The 23,810-nt window shown below is 38.6% G+C and overlaps 4 protein-coding genes and 1 long non-coding RNA gene across 14 annotated transcripts in view; 2 read left to right on the plus strand and 3 right to left on the minus strand.

Annotated features, from left to right (window-relative positions):
- LOC117934883 overlaps positions 1-12,634 on the minus strand; it is a 17,322-nt gene extending 4,688 nt beyond the window's left edge. The window contains exons 1-2 of the long non-coding RNA XR_004654585.1: positions 12,487-12,634; positions 8,506-8,517 (exon numbers count right to left, since the gene is read on the minus strand). This is a non-coding gene — a long non-coding RNA (uncharacterized LOC117934883). The remainder of the gene's footprint in view (positions 1-8,505; positions 8,518-12,486) is intronic.
- Positions 966-5,839, plus strand: LOC117934834. Of its 3 annotated transcripts, none has more exons than XM_034856860.1 (7): positions 966-1,121; positions 1,375-1,496; positions 2,085-2,195; positions 3,007-3,060; positions 4,123-4,284; positions 5,375-5,497; positions 5,765-5,839. In XM_034856860.1, the coding sequence occupies exons 1-7, from the start codon at positions 1,115-1,117 to the stop codon at positions 5,801-5,803; spliced, it is 618 nt and encodes a 205-aa protein (XP_034712751.1). In that variant the 5' UTR covers positions 966-1,114; the 3' UTR covers positions 5,804-5,839. The 3 variants fall into 3 exon arrangements, with proteins under 3 accessions (XP_034712751.1, XP_034712752.1, XP_034712753.1); XM_034856861.1 differs by having other exon boundaries at positions 971-1,121; positions 1,381-1,496; XM_034856862.1 differs by having other exon boundaries at positions 971-1,121; positions 1,384-1,496.
- slx1b (SLX1 homolog B, structure-specific endonuclease subunit) overlaps positions 8,461-23,810 on the minus strand; it is a 19,697-nt gene continuing 4,347 nt past the window's right edge. Inside the window, exons 1-6 of one of the 3 annotated variants that reach the window (XM_034856858.1) lie at positions 23,581-23,596; positions 11,530-11,751; positions 11,386-11,437; positions 9,478-9,816; positions 8,960-9,175; positions 8,461-8,704 (exon numbers count right to left, since the gene is read on the minus strand). In XM_034856858.1, coding sequence (XP_034712749.1) covers positions 8,675-8,704; positions 8,960-9,175; positions 9,478-9,816; positions 11,386-11,437; positions 11,530-11,702 — 810 coding nt within the window. In that variant the 5' untranslated portion in view covers positions 11,703-11,751; positions 23,581-23,596 and the 3' untranslated portion in view covers positions 8,461-8,674. Of the gene's footprint in view, positions 8,710-8,959; positions 9,176-9,477; positions 9,817-11,385; positions 11,438-11,529; positions 11,984-23,580; positions 23,597-23,810 lie in introns of those variants that run through there. The other 2 variants (XM_034856857.1, XM_034856859.1) reach the window with 2 other exon arrangements.
- Positions 11,405-21,760, plus strand: zgc:112271 (uncharacterized protein LOC553698 homolog). Of its 6 annotated transcripts, none has more exons than XM_034856918.1 (5): positions 12,237-12,356; positions 12,546-12,610; positions 13,489-13,586; positions 14,624-14,732; positions 21,740-21,760. In XM_034856918.1, the coding sequence occupies exons 2-4, from the start codon at positions 12,548-12,550 to the stop codon at positions 14,721-14,723; spliced, it is 261 nt and encodes an 86-aa protein (XP_034712809.1). In that variant the 5' UTR covers positions 12,237-12,356; positions 12,546-12,547; the 3' UTR covers positions 14,724-14,732; positions 21,740-21,760. The 6 variants fall into 6 exon arrangements, with proteins under 6 accessions (XP_034712812.1, XP_034712809.1, XP_034712811.1 ...); XM_034856920.1 differs by having other exon boundaries at positions 14,624-14,722; positions 21,734-21,758; XM_034856917.1 differs by having other exon boundaries at positions 12,238-12,356; positions 14,624-14,731; positions 21,725-21,756.
- The window catches only part of LOC117935219 (protein c-ets-1-B-like), a 4,624-nt gene continuing 2,617 nt past the window's right edge, over positions 21,804-23,810 (minus strand). The window contains exons 6-7 of the mRNA XM_034857359.1: positions 23,656-23,774; positions 21,804-22,023 (exon numbers count right to left, since the gene is read on the minus strand). Of these exons, the coding sequence (XP_034713250.1) occupies positions 21,811-22,023; positions 23,656-23,774 (332 nt within the window). The 3' untranslated portion in view covers positions 21,804-21,810. The remainder of the gene's footprint in view (positions 22,024-23,655; positions 23,775-23,810) is intronic.

Below are 23,810 nucleotides of genomic sequence, written 5' to 3' on the forward strand. Positions count from 1 at the left end.
CCCCCCCCCCCCCCCTTCTCCATGCAGTTAGTAGTGATGGCCAAATGAAGCTTTGTGAACCAGTGTCTTTATTTTCTGAGCCCACTAGATGGTGCTCTTGGTTTTAAGAGAAAGGCCTAAGGCATTGCAGTTCAGTGTGTTCTCAACATTTTTTTTAACAGAGAGCGCCATCTAGTGACGTCATTATTTTCTAAACATACGTAGCCATACTGAAAAATACAGAGAGAGTTGTGTGGAGCTGATCCACACAAATCAATGAGTTTTGTAGCAACTTATTTGGCAATGTCTTGAATGTAACGGACGTTCATTATTGTATAAAAAATCAACAAACTAAAGCATTAAATCAAAGAAAGCAAAAATTGTTAGAGGATAAGATCCAATTAGAGCAAGAGTGCATCTTTGAGCATCAGTGTCTTTGAGAATGCAGTCAGTAGGTCTGAGAAAACAGAAAAACAGTCACACTTAAACTAAATTATACATGACCTCAGACCTCAGTTCTGCTGCTGCATTTATAAAATGTCTGGTCAGATATCAGCTGTGTTTCTGCTAAATGATTGACAGATGTTGGTAGACAGACATACATGGAGTTAATTAACCGCGGCAAAGGCAGACTCACAAATAAAAAACAACATTCTCTGTATTTGTAAAAGAAATGGAACTCAATACATCGTCCATTTCTGACTCGCAGAACAGAAAAGAAAACATTGGTGTGTGTAATACATACAATGTTTTTAACTTGTACTAACTGTACTAACTTTTGTTCCCTGTTGCTTTTCTTGTATCCTGCTGATCTTTCAATATGTTTTAACTTATATATATTTTCTATTGATAGGCCGCTGAAGTCATGCTTAAAATTTGAAGTAACGTAAAAACTAGAAAGCGTATTAGCCGATCATCTTTAGTGGAGAGGAAACGTGCAGCCGGAGGCATGTTACGGCGCTTTGGAGGAGGGTCTGGCGAAGCGAGATTATTTTTATGTTGCAATAATGACAGACAGACACGGGGCGGGACTCGATCACCCAAATCCACAGAGTTGTTGCAAAACTTCCGATCTGCAGCCTCGGACCGCTACAAAACCCGTTTAAGGAGGGAAGTTATCGCTGCCATCGTGATCATGGAAGGTAAAAACACGCTTTGTTAATCATTTTATGTAATAACTTTGAGTTAACAGCGAGGAAAGAAGGGCATGCAGATCTGTTGTTTGTGCAGAGTGAGGAAATCCAGATGGTTTTCTCCTTGAGATAGCCCACTGAAACTGATTTCCGCTGCATGCCTGTAATGCATCCGCAACTCTTTTCCACCCTAGGCTAGGCTACTACTTTTTCTCCTAAATGTCAATATAGAAGACATGGAAGTAAGTTTTGGATGTTTCAGATGAAGCAGCAGTTGTGGAGGAAGGCATCAGCCCAGCCCAGAGCCCTCTGGTCGCTGTCAGCTTCCAGAGAAATGTCCATAGGAATAAGAAGTACCTGGAGGCTGAACCCAAAGCTCTGGGGGTACTGTGTGTGTGTGTGTGTGTGTGTGGGTGAGAGAGATCTGCAGCTTCAACGCCAGATGTATGGTCAATCTTAATATCACTAAATATTTGACTTAAGTAAAGTCCAATACTTAATTTCTGAGAAAATTGTAATTTACTTCAGTATGCTAGTATACCTGCTTCATACTTATTGTACACTACATTTCAGAGTAAATATCCATGTGTCAGTTTCCCACCTGTTACAGTTACTAGAAGAGTGTGTTTAACAGTACCTATATTTACAGCATAATAAATTTAAAAAATCACAATAATGCAATATGGTAATATATTGTATATATTACCAGGGGCATCGGTTTGGTTTAACAAGTGTAATTACATGATCACTTAGAATCCTTTTTACTTACCTTAATATATACTTTATGATAGATACTGTACTTTCCATAATACACAGAGCTTTGTGCTTTAGGCCTTATCATTGACTGGTGTGTGTGTGTGTGTGTGTGTGTGTGTGTGTGTGTGTGTGTGTGTGTGTGTGTGTGTGTGTGTCAAACCACACATAACACAAGATTTGCATTCTTAATAGAACGTTTTCTCTCTGCTGTCCCAGATCACTCAGATTGGTCTGAGTGTGTTTCAGATCATCTGTGTGGGTGTGTTTCTGTCCAAAGGCCTGGGCCACATGCAAGGTGACATACCTCTCTTCGTTTCATCTCTACTGGTAAGTACAGTATGTGGCTATGTTTACGTGTGTCTATGTAAGGGATAATGTAGAGAGAGGCGGTTGTTATAGTGAATACAACCCCTTCAGGGTGATCGGGACCTTGACGCGTACGTTTCCTGCCTGTTTTTAGACTCTTTAGATAAAATAATTTTATGTCATCAGTCCTTCATATGCAGTTGGCTTCCTCTCCTGCTGCCTGTCCGAAATCGCGACTAGTTCGAGGCCGATTCACAATAGAATGATCAAAGCAACAGAGACCGACTTGCAGTCTCCTGTATTTGTCCAATTCTAAAAATGTTCTATAAATGACCCACAATGCAACTCCTCAGATCTGAAAAGCCTACATCTTTCTAATTTCACACTTCCAGTTTGTTATGCAGTGTTTCAATTAAAAAGTGTTATCTCCAAGCTCGAGCTCAGATGACCCTGATTGTGTTGTTATATACGGGCTGCTCACAAAGCCCTTCAGTGCCCACATAGAGTAACACGGTGCATGACTCAGTATTGTCTTTAAAATAAAACTCCTAACTAAAACTCCAGTTGTACATTAAAGAAATGTTCTCAAACTGATATACTTATTTATTTGGCAAACCTTTGAGCAGTGGCGAAGCCATAAATGAGATTTATTTTCTTCATTCTTTACTTTACTGACTTTTCTCAATGTCCACCTGCTCTCCTAGTTGTATTCAGGCCATATTGTATAACATGTATTGTTTTCTCACTGAAATGAAGCCCTAGAAGCTTTTTTGGACTGTGCTATTATCTGGTGAAACTCTGGTTGTGTAATTTGTGTTCTATTCATTCCCAGGTGATAATAGCTGGGATTGTAGCTGTAGCAGCACAGAACCTCCATCTGCCGACGGTAAGTCACCTGGCCGGAGCGGAGACCCCACATGATTGCCAATTCTGTATTTCATACCATTGAGAAAATACAGATCAAGGCAGAAAGTACCAGAACATATTAAAATGGCTTGTCATGAGAAATGTTGACTACTATACACTTTTGGACTGCCCCAAAAAAAAAACTGCTCTATCACTTCCTCTAAGATGAGTCTCTGGGTATTCCACTGTCCACTGACCCCGTCACAACTGTCCATCTGTGGCCATGTTGCTCAATTACATTGTAGCAAGCAGTGTCAGAGAGCACCGTTTAGTAAAGGAAGAGGAAGTAGAGATGCACGTACACAACGGTTTGATACACCGCAGAAGAAAAGGAAGCTGGTCAATCCAGCTGTGATGATTCAAAATAGTTGTGAATCTACCAAGTACAACTGATTGTACATGATTTGCCTTTGCAATTTTAATTTCAGGATTTAACCCTTGTGATGTCTTCCGTCAAAATTGAAAATCATCAATTTTGGTGATGCTTTTTATTGATGTTTTACTTACGTTTTTGTCCCCTTTTCAACACTTTTGACGCATTTTTTCAACGTTTGTCCCTTTTTTGACGTTATTTTTGGAATTTATGGTCAATAAACCTCATTTTTTTTAGGAAATTATACCTGATGTTCAAAGAAATTTTGAATTATTTAGACTAAAATTAAAGGAATGTATGTCGATGGATAATCACAGACTGGAATATGTCAACTTTTACTCAATACTTTTTCAAAACCACTTCAAATTTTTTTTTTTACACTGCTAAAAAAATTGAATAAGACACCACAAAATTACCCATCAAAATCACCCCAAAGAGCGTTGTGTGGAATCAATCATGTTATTTTGGGTAATCACAATTTGGTAGTTAAAAAGAACATTGATACAGGAAAACAGGTCAGTTTCACCCGAGGACAACATGAGGGTTAAATATCAAGTTGTTTTTCTCTTACATTGTAAGAGAAAATGTAAATGTCTAGTAAGCAAATTAATTTAATTCTAAAGAATAATAAAATCATTCTAAAGAATAATAAAATCTCCTGTCTTTCAGCTGAGGGCCTGTTTGGGGATGCAGCTGGTGGCCGTTGGTGCCTCACTCTTCAACCTCATCTGTATGCTGTTTAAAATGGATAACACGCCTTATTTCTGCTGGCATTATTTCTACGACCAAAACATCACAGACCATTGGGGAGAAACCTGCCATAAAATTGAGGTGAGCTGCAACGGTTTGTTCTTTTTAGGAACATTATCTTCATGGTTCACAGTTGGATAAGATAAATAATCACACTAGAGCAGTGTAGTGGTGGGTTTTATGAACACATTTTTACATTCTGGACATTCAAAGTTACGTTTTAAAATCTGGCACATAAAGAGCAAGGAACAGTGGTTTCCTGTTATCATTTTGCAATTATGTGGTCATCCCAACAAAAACTAAGTATGTCTGTCTGCCCTTTAATTTTGTCAACAACCGTTCATCCGATCGACTTCTCACTTAGCGGGTGTATTGCTGAAAACCCAAGGAAGTGCAGTGTTGAGTGCGAGCTTTGGAGATCTACTGGACAAATGTATTTTTAGCGCAATTGTGTACACACTGTGTAGTGTTTTGAGCGGAGACTCCTGTTAACTGTTACTCCACAGATGGGGATGGTGGGTAAAGCTTGCTCTCATTCCACTGGGTACAGAACATCAAGAACAAATGAAGAAAGAGAGACCCAAGATGTTACATTCTAACAAAATCGATCATTTCAAGCATTAGCGATGTAGCTTTCGGAATGAAAGCTTTTGTTCTGGAAAATAGTCTGGTCCCAATAGCTAACTGTTAGCAAATTACGCATATATTCTAGCATTGCTAGAGACAACTATTTCCTGGCAGGTGTGTTGCTCAGGACACAAGGAAGTGGTGAGTGTGATGTTGTTTGTATAAGCAGTTCTCTTTAATTCTTTACAGTTTTGCTTTCAAATTTGATATATTTTGAAATATCAGTTATGTAAGCACTAAAAGCACTTAACCCTAATTTAAAGAGTCCAGAGTTGAAGAGTATGAGATGAAATCCGTTGAAGTGTGACAAGTTTACAAGGTTTTAATAAATGTTTTACTTTATTGTATAATTGTGTCCATCAGATGAAAGCAGTTCAAATTTCAATTGACATTTAATTGGCGTGTGAAAGCAGAGGAAGTGTCAGGAAAGCGATAGAGGCACTTAAAAAAGTGTAATCTTGTTCAGCTGCTGTTTAGAGCAGCCTTGTAATACCGCACATCCCATTTATGTTTCTTTATTTTGCCAATCTTATCCCTGTACCAGGGCACCCACTCACACATTTTTGCTGAGGGTGTCCTCATTGAGGCTGCTCTGTTGGCCATCTCCATCACTCTGGCTGTCTACAGCTGCAAAGTGGTCAACTGCTGCTCGCCAGCTTCCAAAATGGTGAGTAAATGCTGACAACAGCTGGAACAATTAGCAATACAGCTGCAAAGATTGTGTTGTTATGTCACAAATCTCGCAACCACATCTGGTTCTATCATAGAGGTCCTCTCTCGATAACAGGGTTTACTCCTGATGCCCAAATATATACAAACCATACAAGAAACGGAAAGATGGAGGGCAAGCACAACTTTTGGACCTTTAGCCGACTTTTAATCAACCATTCCATGGCTTAAAATTTGGTCTTTTTCTTGTTTCTGTCCCTCCCAGCCGGTGATCACTGTACAAGCACCCCCTGTCCAACACTAAGGAGACGAAGTGGACGAGCATGGAAGACAAATGTTTTTGCTATACACAAATTTAAAGCTGAACAAACTAATATTTTTTAAATCAACAATGGATCAAATGATTATGTGTAATATGAACGTTGGATTGGAAAAACCCAGTGGGGTAAGCATGATTCATACTTCTGCTTTAAATCTACGCCGTGGCTATGTCAGTAGGCACGTAGAGACACAAACCCCACACCGGACCCTAAGCCTCACGTGTACCTCTCAAAAATGTAATTTCACGTTGCGGCAACGCAACTTGCTTGGTAGCATTGAATTTCCCCCGACTCATTTCCTGGTTCTCCTTCTCTAGATACAACATTAAATCAAGGGGAGGGTTAACTTTTCCTGCTACAGATTTCCCACCATGGTCAGAAAGCCAAGCGGAGACACTTTGTTTCTCTCACTACGCCTTGCTCCGAAGCTAATCACGTCACTTTCTCAATCGCCCTAACACTCACTACTCACGCTCTGCTATTTTCTTAAAGAGATCCACGCACACACCAACAAACAAGAACAAACTTAAGGCCACTTACATAGACAACTACTAATCACGCTTTATTATCAACTCTGCCGTTCCCCCTCAGCTCATTGATTTGGTTCTCTGGACTGCAATGTTATTATTATCCTCATCATCGCCACTGTACACAACCTGCTCATTGCCACACAGCAGACAGACACAGTTAAGAGACTAGCTGGTAAACATTTAGCAGCTAAACTGACAAACACTTTTCTCTGGAGGTGGTAGAGACCAAACCAGAGCTGAAAGGAGAGGGACTGTTCGACTTCATTCACGTGAATACAAATACAACTGAATGGTAATGTTGCTCTGTGTCTGCTAGCTGTAGAAATAGGAAAATATTTCCTAACATAAGGAACTTAATGCTTTGTTCCACTGCAGCAACATTGTAAAAAAAAAAAAAAATCAAAAATTAGCATGCAGCTAAAGAAAGAAATTCTGTAATTTTGAATAATTACTATGTTCTCTCACTTTGCATATTAACATATTTTGTCATTAGATATGTCTTTATATGTATTCCTTCTCATATGTTTACTTTAAAATGCTACAGTAGGCACATGGGACAAATACCTAAAATATGTACAGAAAGACATTAAGTATCTTTGCCGAATACAACTTTGGTTAATCTGTGGCCAAAATAGGCAATTATATAGTAATGGTGAATGTAATGTAACAGTAAATAGAGAAAAGTCCTAAAGTCTGTAAATAGGTCAGGGTTGTCAGTTTTAAGTTTGCTAACATCAGCCAACATACGCTACTGGTCATAACAGAAGGTGGCAACTAAACCCCTGAATGTTTTGAGTTGATTAAGGGTGCGTTATGAGTTCAACTTTTCTTTTGTCAGAGAAAAATAGTGTTATTTCTTCTTTCAAAAGGTACGCAGTCTTGCTGTAACATCCACTTAGGAACATCACAGAGGATAAATAATACAACTGCATAGAGACAATGCATACAATTACAATTGATGCACATTTATGCTTTTCTCAAAACATTTTATCTAGATTGTTGATTACTTTATGATAATTAGTACCTATATAACGCTTTCCTGTTGTTTCCTTTGTCACTGCAACTAACAACTACTGTATGAATAATAAAAGTTAACAAATGTAACCGAGTTTCATCATTGTTTCTTTGTTAAATAGACAGAGTTTAGAGGTGTGGCACCAAAATGCTGGACTGTAAGTAAAAGACCATCACACACATGTTCAAGTGTCAAACTCAAGGCCCGCGGGCAAAATCTGGCCCATTGCAAATTTTGATCTGGCCCATGTATCAATTTAGGTTCACAGTAACTTTTGGCCTGTCTAGTTGTGTGCTAAACCAAAGGACAGAAAAAAAAATGACTTTTTAAGGGCTTTGTGTCGGAAAAACTGTAGAAGGAGACAGTGCTATGAGACCCACAAAATAAGATCAAGATATTTGGCTTTCAAAATAAAAGCATGTCAATAAACTACTAATGTCTGGTCCTTAATGTGATCCTTATTTGCCGGTGGGCCCCTTAGTGGAATTGACTTTGACACACCTACATTACAAAGAAACTGTTATTATTCAACCCTCTTTCCATAAACTGGTCCATCTGCACCATTTCTGTGTACCTTGTTACCTTTGGCTCAAGACCGGCATCAAAAGGGAGGTCACACAGATAAATTAGTCAAAAAGTAGGTTATTTGACTAGCTAGACTAATAACTCAACTTAACTCAATAAAAGTGTAATGGTGGGGTGTATTAGTCGATAAGACATCAGTTGTGATTGCCATGTGTGAATGGGTGAATGTATGGTGTGATATGTGAACAAAGAACAAAATGGTGGATGGACGGCAGTCTTTTATGCCTTCTGTAAGCCTCGCCTGGATGGCCAGGCACAGACAACCCTCCCGGCTCCACCTGCCGGTACCTGCAGAAGGAGAAGCAGAACATGACAGGAAGGCAGATCGGGAGTCACAACCTGCACTGTGTCTCAAAGGCAGGTCCACAATGTCTATCAGGTCTGTAGATGCGTTTAATATTTACAGGAGGTTTTGTCCTTAGCTTCATTTACCAGACCAGTATATTGATTACTACTACAACAAAATCTTGTTTTATTTGTTACAATTCACACTTATTAAACATACTATACATGATAATGAATGATTTAAGATGTTATTCCTGGAGAAATGTTGGACCTGTGCACATTTCTGCTGAACAGCTTAATAAAGTTAATGTACATTCCTGTTCAGTTTGAAAAAGGCATTTTGAGCGCCCATCCTCTACATAATTCTGCATGACTGTGTCATGTGGCACCACAGTTAATTAAGAAGAAATTAAAAGTTGAGGTTTGCAGGCTCCACTCCTTCATATCTGCAGTTCATCTGCCCAGTGGCTCTGTGGGAAATCAGAGAACAAATCAGTACAGCAAAAACTACGTTCACTTGTAATACATCATTTCTTAAAATCAATATTTAGTTAGGGTCTTTAGGACAGACGGAAACTGTAGATGTTATTTCCTTTGAATTCTTAAACAGGCTTTTTAATTTGCAGGATGTGTAAAGGAGGGAAACTCTTTAGGACACAGACAGAAGATATTCAAATATCAAATATACAGAGCACTAAAGCGGACATTTTTATACATCTTCTAACCTGTGATGCAGACGGCGTGATCTCCTCCAGGTCACCAAAGCAGCAATGTTTATGGCGGACGAGACTCCCCCACAGCACAGAGCGACGACAGGCCGGACAATCCCCCTCCACTGGCAGGAGGTGGGACGGCTCTGACTTCAGGAAATGTTTAGCGAGGCAAATCACATGAGTGCTCATTCCACAGGACGGGTGGAAACAGCTCAGCTTTTCTGACACCTGAGGAAAAGACGGCCTGTTAGGTCTCATCACTGGCTACAACTTGACATTATTTTACCTCCCCAACAGAAAGTCAGTATACAAGCATTGATCCAGGTGATGGCAAAAGTGAAATAAAATATGTAATTAAGCTGTATTTGTGTGGTGTCGAAATACTCAAACGAAAAATGTGTTGCACGCTGAGAAAAAAAATATATATACATTACACGTATGTGTAATATCTTCAACCTGTACATAAACAGAGTATCAAATCTTACAACAGAGCGGAATAAAATCCCTTTTAATATCTAAAGAGAACCTACCTTGACCAGCCCTTTACAGAGAAAACACCTGCATGTCTCCTCTTCCTCCTCCTCCTCCTCCTCCTCTCCTGCAGACTGCAGCGGCACCTTCTTCTTCTTGGCTCTCACACTCCCAAAAGCGATAGGGATGTGTAGCGGAGGCTGCAGAAGGGGCTCAAAGTCCATCCTGTACTCCTGTTTGAGCCAGCGGGCCGTCAGCGGCAGTCTGTTCCAAGGCGCCACCCGCAGCATGTTGGAGACGACGCGCCAGTGGAACTGCAGACTCGACTCTTTCTTGGTTCGCCGAGAGACGTGGGAGAGACGCCTGGAGGAGTGAGGATGCTGCCACGCCCACTCAAACTGACAAATATAATGATGCTGGTTAGATTATTCACAGATGAAAGCATACTGGAAAAATCTGGTACAATCGACTATAGGGATATTTAATACTACATGGAGCTGTAGAAAGACACCCTTTATTTAGTAGCCAGACATGTCCAGGTGAGTTGAAGTCTAAAGAGCAACAAGAAACTCTAATGAGTCACCGAATCATTGTTTGTAGTGTAGTCTGCAGAATAACCAATTAAAACCTCGTCTTTTAATTATCTGCGCCAAAGAGTTAGTGAAACTGAAACTAACTCAATAATGTTCTTTATTTGGTGCTTCTGTTGAATCTAATGGGTAGGATGCTACAAATGAGGTTATCTGATATTGCTATTTACATCAGTGACAAATAACCTGTTTCATGTAGAAACTAAAGTTGGGAGTTGGGTCCAGGGGCTGAGGCAGGAGTACAATCCCAATGACAGTAATAGAGCAATGCATTGCCTCTGTAATGATGAATCATTGCTGTACAAATGTATCCTTGTATGTATGGGTATGGAGGTTTAGACAGTCAAACTCAAAGAATTGCAGAGCAGAGAGATGAGTTGAACTCCTTTTTGAGCAAATATTTCCAGGAACTGTCGATCAAAACTTAAGACCTAACCTTCGAACTGAGGTCCCTTTGTCCAATCCTTTTTTCTCCTGAAGAACCATCAAGATCAGGAAATAAGACAACAACTAACCAAATGGCAGCGTTTAAGGAGAAGGATTTTCACAATTAAGAAACCAACAACAACACAGACTATTGTGTGTAATATACTGTGAAGTGACTGATGTTTTCAGAGAATGTAATGAATGGATACAAAAGGTGACCAAGTGTTGCTTCAGAACACAATGAAACAATCAGTTAGTAAAGTTTTGATTCTGACGTTTACTTAGTCCTCACAACCGCCAATGACTCTAGAAGTAGATTATTAGGGAAACCAACAACACAACTTTGTTTATCCACCAGAGGTGGAATGTAACAAAGTAAAGTCAATTTACAAAAGTACAAATTAGAAGTACTTGCACTGTACTTGAGTATTTTCATGACACTTTCTACTTCCACTCTGCCACATGTCAGAGAGAATTATTGTACTTTTTACTCCACTACATTCATCTGACAGTTATTTGACAAATTAGGATTTTTGAAAACAAAACAATGAAAAAAATGTTTTGTTATAAATTAAAGTATAAAAAAATATAATGGCCTACAAGTTCAGCAGAAATAATTAGACCTTTAAACACTTATTTGATTGACAGAACTGTTTTTTTTTAATACTTTAAGTACATTTTCCTGATGATACTTACATAATTTAACTTAAATACATTTCCAGTGCAGGACTTGTAACAGATTTGTGTGTTTTTTTTTGACAATGTGGTACTAGTATTTCTACTAAAGTAAAGGATCTGAAAACCTTTTCCACCACTGCTGTCCACCGACATCCTATTATTGATTCTGTAAGTTGGGGCAGCTGTTGTACCAGAGAGCAACATGCAGCACTTTAAACTCTGCCCTGGTAGTTTCTATTGGCTTTGGAAAATGGCCAAACTCGGAGCACTTACCCGAAGCGCAGCAATATCAGAGGGAAAGCCATGTATGATGAGGACCATCTCCCTGAACAAAACAAGGAATATATGCAGAATGTCACTGATTATGTAATTACACAATATCCATCATGTTGTGTAGCGCAGTAACGCTGGTCATACCACGGTCCTCTTCCACTGGTCCTCTTGGCTCCCCCTCTGTGCCGTCCCGCGTTGTGCTGTCCGATCCTGCGCTCAGGGTTCACGGTGAAGCCGATGTAAATACGCCCTTTAAATTTAAGATTCGTGCAGTACAGCATGTACACGCCAAAGAAGCTTTCTACCTCGACAACCATCGTAAAACAAATAAGCAGTGTGTTATAATGTATCTCCTAATTAAACGTTAGAGCATGGATGTAATTAGCTAACGTTAAGCAACTACAAGCATGGCGTTAGCTGATTTGTGGTAATGCTGCCATTCTCCATGGCAACATTACTCGTGCTATTGCTCGAAGGTAGATATCTTTAACATTTTCACGCCAAGTTACCTATAGCTGACATTTGACTAACGGCATCTAATCGTTTGCGTGTTAACCACAGAGGATGTAGGCATAATACGATGTAAACAACTCTCTTAGTAGCCTGAAGAAGTGCCTGATAAAACGTGTTTCAAAAGGACTCAATGTGTCACGCTGTGAGGTAAATAAATCGCTCACATCATAAATTACACCTCACTGATACTGCTACATCTGATACTGAGTCGTTTCGAAACATATATGTTTGACTATATTAATCATTATTAACATTTAGTTCGTCTTTCTGTAAGGAGCCCTAAAAATTTCATTCGTTGCTTTAAAAAAGATGTCCCGCCCATAATGTGTATATTTCGCAGCTGATTGGACATAGCTTCATCCCACTCTTCGGTCAGTGACGCCCACCCCATCACGGACGGTCAGTGGAAGCAATTTGCTAAAAACAAACACCGTCTAACGTCTATTACACAACATTTGGTAATGATAACATTCTAAATCTGAAATTCATTTTAAAACTGTGATGCAACAGTGTTTTCAAGCGATATAGACATTTAAATAAAACCATAGTACTTCCGGTGTCCGCATGTCTAACCTCTTTTATAAATACAGCCCCACTGCAACTGATATTCAAACACGTTACTGACAATATATGTTTTGTTCACGCAGACATGGCTATTACAGCGGATCACATCAAAGATAAACTTATAAAGGAGCTCGCGGCAGTGCACGTGGTAGGTTTCTGGTTATTATTTGTATTACATGTTCTCCTAGCTTGTATGTCTGCTGTAGCTAGCTTAGTGGGCAGAAACACACGCCAAACTCCATTTCACCTTTCTATTGTTAACATGACTTGACTTATCTGCAAAAGTACAAACATGGTAGAAAATAACTAAGACGTTTTAGGCTATATATTTTATAATTATAACTATGTATAGCACATTCACTCCACTGGGCAGGTTTGTGTTAACGTGTTACAAGAGGAGAGACTTATCTATTTATACAGGCTTTATTGCTGATAAGTGGAATATTTAGACATTCAGGTTTTTAAATGTATTGCATATATTGTATGGATCTTCCGCATAAGGGTTAGTTTGAGGTTACCCTATCCCACAGTTTAGAATATATTGGAATGTGTAAATCTTTTAGAAGTGTCTTACATATAAGGAGGAGTTTGAAGGTACCACAGAAATAGACACACTGAAATGTGTGAAGACAAGAAGAATATAGAAAAGCAGTTATTGAGATGTTCAGGAGTCACTCTTGGACATACACTTACGGGTGTGTGTACAACAAGCAGCTCCTTTGTCATTAAGTTTGTTCATTGTTGGAATAAATGCTGCAATCAACCTCAAATCATCGGACTCAACTGTTGAAATCTCTACTATCATTTCCTGAAATCAATCCTAGATACCAATTCCTATTTTAATAGGCACTTTTTTTCATTGAGTGTAGGCTGATATTTGATATGAATGCCACGCAGCTGTACATCAGTTATGGCCAACAAATAAAGCACCACTAAATTAAATGATTTTTGATAGGAGTTTGGTTCAGCTGTGCGATGTTTTATGATAATCAGGCCCCCAACTAACTTTTATCTTGTCTAATACAGGATGTGGAGGATACATCACCCAACAGATGTGCTGCCAGCTACAAAGTCCTAGTGGTGTCATCCCAGTTTGAGGGCAAACCACTTTTACAGAGACACAGGTATTACACTGTACTACTATCACAAAATGCATGCGGGCAGTGTGTGTTGTTCTCAAGTTTTATTGGTTTAGTTCAAAAGACATTCAAAGTTCAGGCAGACCAACCAGACAGTATTAATACCAAGATATTTAAAGAAATGTTAATTTGCAAATAGAGTGATTTCTGATAGAAAGTCACACAGTAAATTATTAAACTGATAAGGTTTTATTTCTGGTTTTATGAACTTTGGACCACATAATTGTATTAAATTGCTTATTATAAAATAATTTATGATATAGCAGCTATGCTACATGATGACATCGCCTAAGAGCTGTGTAAACACACACATAACGGTTATATTGGGTTGTGAAATCCCAGTCTGTAATTGAGCTTAACAAAACCCCTAAATCAGTGCCAACACGGCGCATCCTCTCACATAAACCCAAAAAGCATGGGATCCTGTAGCTCCAGTACAGCACATTGCCCAGTAAATACAGTATTTGATAACGTCTTAAAATCACAGGAAAGCATTAACTCCAGCGCTGTGTGAGTTGAGCCAGCCCTTTGCCAAGTCAACAGTTGTGAAATCTGAACCATAGCCCCCCAAAATCTCATGATTTTTTCCTTGTGTGTCTCTGTTCTGATTGACAGCAGTCAACTCTATAAGTCAAATCCTACAGGTAACTTATTTTTGTATAGTGATAACTGATAAAAAAAAAAAAGGATCAACACGTGGCTCCCAGAAGATCTGAATTTACCCAAAGCTAAAGGTGCATCAGTCCCGACATGCTTTGCTTTCTTTAAATGGCGAAGGCTCTGTATGTCTATTAGGAGATGCTGTATAAATGTGACTGGGGAAAACAAAACTCATCGAGTCTGTAGAAGAGCGGTTCTCGTAAGGCAGTTACTGCACCAAAGCCAAAGTTTGAATTAAGTTAAAGGTCTGTCATAAATGCACATTACCAACATGAGAACAAGATGGCTCCTGGATGTTAAGGGTTCCTTTGACTGTTGTACATATAACTGCACAACCCTAACCTGTTGTTGTGTGTTAACAGGATGGTGAATACGTGCCTAGCCGAGGAGCTGAAAGAGATCCACGCGTTTGAACAGAAGACCCTCACACCAGAACAGTGGGAGAAACAGAAATCACAATGACACACACACCTTATATCACACTCACATCAGTTTTAAATGTCTACTATAAAACAGGCTCTGATATGTAGAAAGGATACAAGTGCTCTCTGTACATCAGCAGTATTGATATAAAGCAACGGAATGTTCTGGCGGCAATAAAACACTTTAATGATATATTTTGTCACTGTTCCCTGTAAGTCATTTAATTTTTGAATCAAGAGAAAGTCAGTGAATATTGGATATAGATTTTATATATCTGCCACTTTGAAACAGAATTGTTGCACATTGCATTCTCCACCCTGATATAGTCATATCTCATAGCAACTTGAGCATCAAAGCTAAAAGCTAAAATGCAAGCAACATAGCCAAATGTTTACTGAAAGTTTTTTTCTATATTAAGGGCTTAAGATATTAGATTTTAGGCTGCTAGTATGGGACAGTGTGTAACCCACTGTCCACACACGTTATCGGGTCGCAATGACTATTTTGTGAAAACCCAAACTTTGTTGACCAATAAATTAGGCACTCTATACAGGCATGTATATGGTATATCTTTACCATATATCTTTACCATTGTTAACAAAAACAACCCAAATGATACCACGTCACTCAGTTCACTTCAATATTTGTTTTAGCCAATAATAATGATACATTTCCCATTTTGTCACTTAATCAATGAACCATTTTGTGGAAAACCCAAACTTTGTTGACCAATACAGTAGGCATTCTACACAGGCAGAACCATGTTTCATTACCATCTCATCCACCACGGGCCCCGCAGGACCATGTTTCTTTGTACTCTAGTTACCCATAACCAAGAGTGGAAGTACTTCCCTTCACACTACAATATAGTCTTCACTATGATGCTTAGTTTAATCACGGCAAACTTTGCAAAATCCTGAACAGCTCCAACTGTTTTGTATGTCACACCCGCGTTGGATACATTCTCAGAAATATATTTGTTTCCTGTTCAGATATAACCTTAGAATGGCCACAAACCTAATCTCACAAACATTAACATTGTTAACAAAAACATCCCAAAAGGCACCAAGTTACTCAGTTTGCTTCAATATTTGTTTCAGCCAACATAAATGATAAAAATGTCATTTTTGTCAATTAATTGTTTAGAAATGTTCATCAGAACAGTCAAATCACTGTCTAATCAAGTTGTGTGTGTTTCCTAGAGTCTCTAAAAGTAGAATGGGAGCCAGATTAGACTCCTCTCCTGTGGAACCAGCTTCTGGTCTGAGTGTGGGGGGCTGACCCCATCACCTCATTTAAGAATAAACCTAAACCTCTCTTCTTTGATAAAGCTTATTGTGAGGGAGGGAGGCGTTTCAGCATTCGCCTAGACCGGCGGGGGAAGGATGTATAGTTACAGACATGGCACCCTTTCTCTTCTGTGCTTTTCACAGTTCATAGTTGTAAGATTCGTCTACCAACCCTTATAGAATTGGCTCAGGTTTGCCTTGCACCAGCTCTTAATTATGTTATAGTTTTAGACTGCCGGGGTACTTACTTTGACACACTTAGCCCCTCTCTCCTCTCTCTTTCCCTCCGTGTGCATCGATGACCCAGAAATACTTGTTACTAACCTAGCTATCAGGAGCTTATTCCCTGGAATCCTTATGTTTTTTTTCACCCAGAAGTTTTCCTTGGATTAGGGTTTCACCTAAATCATGGTTGTAGCTGTTACCGTGGCCCTGGTCTGCGCCCTGCTACACCTTGCTACGCTCTGGGTCCTGGGTCTGGCTGAGGTTTCTCCCTAAAAGGAGGTTTTTCCTTGCCACTGTCTCAGTAAATGTTTGCTCTTTGGGTAATTACTGGAATTGTTTGTAAATTATGTAGTGTGCTCTAGACCTACTCTATCTGTAAAGTGTCTTGAGATGACTCTAGGTATTAATTGATACTATACATAAAATTGAATTGAACGGAAATTAAAATTCAAGTTTTTCTTTTCAAATGTTTCACCAGAACAAGTTCTTTCCCGGGACTATTTTGCAAAGCCACTGTTGCTGCGTCCAGAGCTTAGCGTGGCCAAAGATGATTGGTCTGGCAGCGCGAGACTACTATGAGTATTACAGATGAACAGATCTGTAATCAAGTGGACAACATCTAAAGAATGGGCATTGAATAAAAATGAGATGAATACATTTAAAATACAAAACACAGCAGAGCACAATGTGTCTATTCTTGAGTGCACATGCATAGTGTGTGTGTGTGTGTGTGTGTGTTGAAGTCTCACACAATGCACAGAGGGCTCACGAAGTGTTAATAAAATTAGGCAGACCCCTGCCTGCTTTTCAGGCTCAAACATTACAGCTATGTGCTTTAATCAGGCAAACACACATTAGCCATGTGTGATTGTGTACATGTGTTTCTCTCCTCTGGGGATCAATAACCTATACAGCAGAATAGTGGGAAAAATATAAATATCAAAAATATAATCATAAAATGTCTTTTGTTTAAGAACATTCCATGCATAATTTTTTTACATAACAGTACATAATAACGTGTGTGTGTTTCATAACATCTACATTTTACAGAGCATTGGGCATCCATCTAAGCAAGCAAGGGTGTGTTTACAGTGTTGACTAGCTGAAATCCATCTGACTTTTATTTGTGACTAAGCCATTCTTAGCATGTATTCCAACTGAAATGGACTATGAAAGTGGAGTACTTTTTTCATGGTATGTCATGATAGGTATTCTTTTGAAAAGAAAAGGCAGCCAGGTAGGAAAAAGGTGTAGAGGCGTGCGGGCAAGAGAGTTCCAAAAACACTCAGAAAACTGAAGACTGGGAAATCCCAAACTCAACGACTGGCAAGACTTTAAAAGCAACCAACAATGATCTGATAACAAAGGAAGCACAAACTAACTGCACGAGGTAACGGGGATAGTAACGAGGGTCAGGTGACATGAGGGCTGATGAACAGGTGAGACACATCACAAAGGCAGGAAAATAATTACAAGGCAAGAAGTAAAACAAGACAGGAGAAATAGACAGTACAAAGTAAAACAGGAAACTGAAGCGTTAAAACACACCAGCGTGGAACTAGGAAACCAAAACACACAACAAACACGGGTAAAACATAACCAGAAACAAATAACAGGGAAAACCACAACCATGACAAAGCTTGGTGGAATTATGTTTACTGTAGGTGAAAACATGTTTCACTTGTTAAACCTTTGAGTGAGTCACGTACATAAAGAAGTATCTTCTTGTTGTGTTTGACACATTCAGGTGTCAACATATTATTTACATCCCCAGATTTATAGTGTGGCTGAATGATGATTCAACTGATTGCTAATTTGATTTTATCCTTCAGTGAACCGGAGACAGAAACAGAGTGAGAGCACCAAGTGTGTAAGGATTACTTCCACCACTTACCCTCCACAGGCCCCATAAGAGCCAACATGGGGGAGAGTGGGTGTCTTTGTCTGGGTGGACTGGGATTGAGTTTATTCACTGATCAAGAGAGCTTGTCTCTTTTTTTTAGAGCAAGAGAACATGACATTAACCTTGTAATTTATACCATAGCAGTTTCCCCTTGAGAGTAACAAAAGGAGAAACAAAACAGAGGCTGTGTCTCAAACTGGCTACTTGCACATTTCAAACACTTAGTTTTAAGTATACAGTGTGGATAACGCAAACAGTCATTACATTGAAAGCAGCCAGGTGACCCCCTAAAAACGGTCAAAATGTTCAGTGTGGAATGATGTACCCTACTCGCACTGCAGTTTTTACAATTGCTATTCAATACTTTTTATTTTTTTAAAGATTATTTTTAGGGCTTTTCCCTTCGTTGACAGTGGATAGACACGAAAGGGGGAGAGAGTTGGGGGATGAGCTAGAGGCAACCCCCTGTTCAATACTTTTTACAACTTTCCTAAAGTCTTAACGCAGTTCGCACAACATCTGTCTGTGTAGGCTACACAGTTAACAAAACATTTTAAATGCTTGAACTTCTTTTACAAATAAGCTCAACAAGACTAAAACAATGGATTTTTACTGACAAATTTCCAAATGCTTTCACAATGTATGTCAGAACAGATAACAATGTTCTAAACCAATATTGGGCTAATGTGAAAGTGAACAGCTGTTCATACTGTAAATTGAAACACAAATAGTATATCCGTTGCATTTTACATGTATTCCGTTGTTACTGTAAATGGGAGAAACAGCTGATTGAAGTTATGGGAACAGATCAATTACAGCTGATTCACATCTAGGAAACACACTCAGGAGTTGAGGTTCTTTCAATTGTATGACCATCTATTTTTACAGTATTCTTTATATGTTACAGCAAGTCAGTGTTGTACTTTGAGAGGAAAGATTACAGTAACCAAAGTCCCATTCCTTGTTTATTTACACAAACCTGGTCAAAGCTAATTCTGATATGTTACAGTTGTACAAACAGTAAAAAGAGGACCTATTTTGGCAGATTTTGTTTGAAAAAGGAACAATACAGTAAAGCTGAACACAAAGAAAGTAAGAAAAAATGTCTGCATAACGTTAACCGTTATGCCAGTTGTGTGTTGTAGGTGTGATGGTGCGTTATTAAAAGTATTGAAAAGATTGTCATAGCAATCGTAAAAAGAAATGATTTTGGTAAATGGGAGCCATCTTTGACTGCAAGGCAAAAGGGAAGGGACCAAGGACACGGACTGGCAGCTGATTGGACGAACACGTCGTGGGTCTGGCTTTGCCCGAATTTCAAAAAAACAAGTATCATGGCAGCTTGTTCAGTCGATCTCATTTTTTTTTAAATAGTTCACAAAAACCTGTTTCTGAAAACATATTAAGTGAGAAATAGGCCATACAGTTGCTGAATCGGTCGTTTTTTTTTGTGATGGCCAAAGGTCAGTTTAATAGATTTTTGTCAGATTTTGAGAGGTGGTAAACTGCAGAGTAAGTAAGTAAAAGTTATGGTTACACTACAGATACATTCTGGAATAGGAGACCAAAACGCTCTGGGTTGTTTGCATTTCTTTGAACCAATCACAATTTTCTTATAACAAAACTGTCGGCACGTCCACTTGATACAAGCCTTCCGTGATTGTGTTCCACAAATGAACTTTGAAAACTTTGTTTACTGCAGCTTTCTGAAATTCAATTGTAACATTATTTTTGTTTATGTATTCTTGTTCTTAAATTTACTGGCTTAATTTAGTGATTGTAATGTCTATAATAGAATTTAATATCTATTTTATTACAATGTTTCCAAATCTACACAATACTTTTTTATACTAACTTTGAGTTGCCTTGTGTATGAATTGTGCTATACAAATTAACTTGCCTTGCTCTTACCAGATTATCGGCACGTGTACTTTGTTCAAAGCAATCCTGCCAATCAGTCCCAAAATGTCCCAGTTAGAGAGTAAATGCCGTAAACATATTGCTTGTAAATCTTTACAATGATTGCCTTGAAAGAGCAAAGTAAACTCAATGTAGCTTATTGGGCTTTCAAATTGACTTTTGAGTATTAACGCTCTAGCTGACATCGTTTTTCCCAAATATGGCTACATCTGCCCCTCCTCAGTGTACACAACACAATGGGATACATTTGGCCTTAAAAAAAATCATTACTTAATCAAAAAACAAAATCTGTTTTTCACAATAACAAAGACTCCTTTATCCAAAAACCAACCATCGCATTAGAAGATCAGTCACATTAAAGTCTATCTTGGAATAACCTTAATAAGCACATTTCTTCAGCACTTATGTGTACTATTCACAAGTATATATTGTAAACCAGCTGAGACTGAAAAGAGTCATTCTTAAATCCACCGGAGCAGAAATGATCCCCTGCTGCATTAGGAATTAGAAGGCAATAAATCAATCAACAAGCCTTGTGTGGTCGGAGAAAAAAACTGCTTGATTTTTCTGCAGGAGCTGACTCAAACATATATGTAGTAAAGTGAAATGCACAGAAGGAGTTGGCTGAGCAAGAGTGAACACATCAATTAGGTTCCATTAGTCCAAGTACCAGCTGATCTCGGTTAAAACACTTCCTGGTGGGGATTCTTTCAGGCTGGATCTCGGTGTTGACCACCTCAGACTGGTAGACAAACATCTGTCCTGTCTGCTTAGTGTCTCATTGGAAGGAATTATTTGGGCTACACTGAAGATCAGTGTAGTGCTTGGCACTGTGTCTTGCGCAGTGTCCCAAGAGAGCGAAGCCACTCTCTCCATTGAAAATAATGGCCTTGCCATGTGCAACGTTGAATTTGTGCTTTTGCTGTAAAAGCCCATGATAATGCTTGATGCTTAACATGCTGGTGTTTATTAGGTAATGTTTGCCATGGACAGCTACTCGGTCAACAATCCCTTCAACTAAAAAATGTGTGTTTCTTATGATTATGACAGGTTTTTGTTGTCTTAACACAAACATCTTAAACCCCAACTTTGCAATAAAAGTGTCTTAATTTACCCAATTACACTTAAAGTAACTACGAGGAGTTTGTAATTGTTTCTGAAACTGTTTAATTTTCCATCTGATAATCTTAAATGACCTGTAACAGCAAACGAGACTAACAGTGAAAACAGCGCTATTTTTATGTATTTTGTTATTAATGCCTTTGTCGGATTTTTCCCTCAAAGTCACAAATTGATTTACAGCAGGTAGACCAGCTCTACACTTACACTTACATTCTGACGAGTAACAGGTTTGGTATAACACCGGAAAAGCTTGTGTTTGTGTATCCAGCCAGGTAAAAGGAAGCAGGAGATTTCTTAATGTAGGCCTGAATGTAATGTTTCTTTTTAAAATAGAAGTTATTATTATTATTATTATTATTACTACTACTACTACGACGTAGGTTGCTACAGCAAACTCTTGCTAAGGCTTTGGCCCGTGATCAGGTGTGGTAAAAACACTACCACTTTGGTCCAAAGGGGCCAGAAATGGAAAAGTTTCATAAATGAATGAATTCTACAGGTAATCAATAACTGGTTGATAAAAATTAAAAAAGACAACATTATGTGGCATACAGCATGTTAAAGCAACAGCAGCATCCTTTCACACACACACACAAACACACACACACTCACACTGTGTGTATCCCCCTCTGAGCCTGAGGTCAGTTCTCATATAACAAAGAGGTCATTACTGTTTCTTGGTACTGATATCCAACATGGCGTGCAGCTCCTCAGGCTCATATCCCAGCAGGCCTTGCAAGTTGCAGACAAAGCGGTAGACGTAGCGTTTGCCAGCTGTCTTGCGAATAATGTTCTTGTCGTAGTAGTATCGTAGGCCTCGACTAAGCTTCTCATAGTTCATCTTGGGTTTGTTCTTCCTCTTACCCCACAGCAGGGCCACCTGGACACAGAGCTACAGCTTAACTCCAGATCTCATAGAGCTACAGAACTCATTACTTTGACAGCAATATAATGATGATCAATAGTTTTAACGTTGCAAATGTAATGGTTGAGCGTTGTTAAGTGGTAACTGCAGTCACTGGAGTCACGTTGAATTAGGCTGAGAAAAACACAAACTTGTAGAGCTAGACAGATAAGACTTAAACATTAATTACATTTGATCAAAAATAATGTAATTTAATCATCATTAGCAGTTGTACTGGAGCTGGGTGATATGGTCAAAATTATTATCATAAGGATATATTCCACTGTTGATAAATATGTCAGTAAAGGTTTGGAATATTAGTTATTGTGTCCAGTTGTTGGTGAAAAAATGTAAAATAGCTTACAACTGCCACAAAAAACAGCAGCTTACATTTCCACTTGTTAAATAAACTCAAGATAATGTGGGGTGGAGTTGTTTGAGGAGAGTTCTTTAAGAAAAAAAAACACCTAACAGAGACAACATATAGTATAGTTGTGACATCACAAATGTACAAAAGTCCTGACGGCTAGTTTAAAAGATCGTTCTAAATACGGGCTTTGTGCATTTCTCTTTGGATTTAGCTTTAATACTTTCACAGTATTCATATAGCACCATAACCTGCTTAATAATAATAAAAAAGAGACATCTCATTTATTTACAATATGGGCCCTTTAAGCCAGTTGTTCCCAACCTTTTTGGTCTGAGGTCCCCCCTCAGCCCTGTCAGATGAATTTATCCACCCCTTCATTAATTCCAATGTGTGTTCCAAATGTAAAACACTATTCGTTTCATAGAAATAATTATTGTTGATTTTTTCATGCAATTGAACTGTCAATCTTAGTTTGGTCAGCAATCGTACTACTTCATTACTTTCAGCTACCTGTTTAAACTTCTGTGCTCGCCTGTGAACTCTTTTTACACACTTTTACATAACTGCAACATACATTGTTCAGGTGTTAGAGTTGACTTAAGAGTTGACTTTTAATCAAATTCTAGTTTCAATTTTTTAATCAAATCCTGATTTCGACTTTTTTCAAATTAGTCAAGCTCCACCAGTGGTGGAAGAAGTATTCAGAACCTTTACTTTACTGTAAAAATATTCTGTCACAAGTAAAAGTCTGGCATTGAAAATGTTACATGAGTAACAATATGTAAGTATCATCAGGAAAATGAACTTTAAGTATTAAAAGTAAAAGTACTCAATGCAGAAGAACACTCACATTTTAGAAACTGGATCAAAACAGTTCTGTCAATCAACTGTTATTGGCTCAGATATTTGCAGGCCTTTATATTGTTTGGTAGTTTAATTTCTAATAAAACTTATTTAATAAACTACCTGTTAGTGCAAAAATCTTAATTTGTAAATTAACCTCTAAAAACTGTACTTTTTACTAGAAAAACTACAACATTTTTCTCTGAAACATAGCGGAGTAGAAATAGAAAGTGGAATGAAATGTACAGGTATCTGATATTTGTACGTGAGTACAGTACTTGAGTAAATGTAGTTAGTTACATTCCATCACTGTAAATCACTGCTTTAAGCTAGAGCTAAACATGGCCCATGGTGTTTTACATCCCATTTTGCTAAAACCTACAGGCCTTATGTACCTCATCAGGGTCCGTCAGCTTGAACTCCCACCCATCTCCTGTCCAGCTGATACATGACTGACAGCTGCAGTCTGTGAGAAGCTCCAGCAGAAACTGCCACAGCTGGATGGGACCACTTCCTATAGCAGGGAGACTAGATTCAAGACCTGCTGCAT

The sequence above is a fragment of the Etheostoma cragini genome, chromosome 19, assembly GCF_013103735.1.
Source record: "Etheostoma cragini isolate CJK2018 chromosome 19, CSU_Ecrag_1.0, whole genome shotgun sequence".
Classification (NCBI taxonomy): Eukaryota; Metazoa; Chordata; class Actinopteri; order Perciformes; family Percidae; genus Etheostoma; species Etheostoma cragini.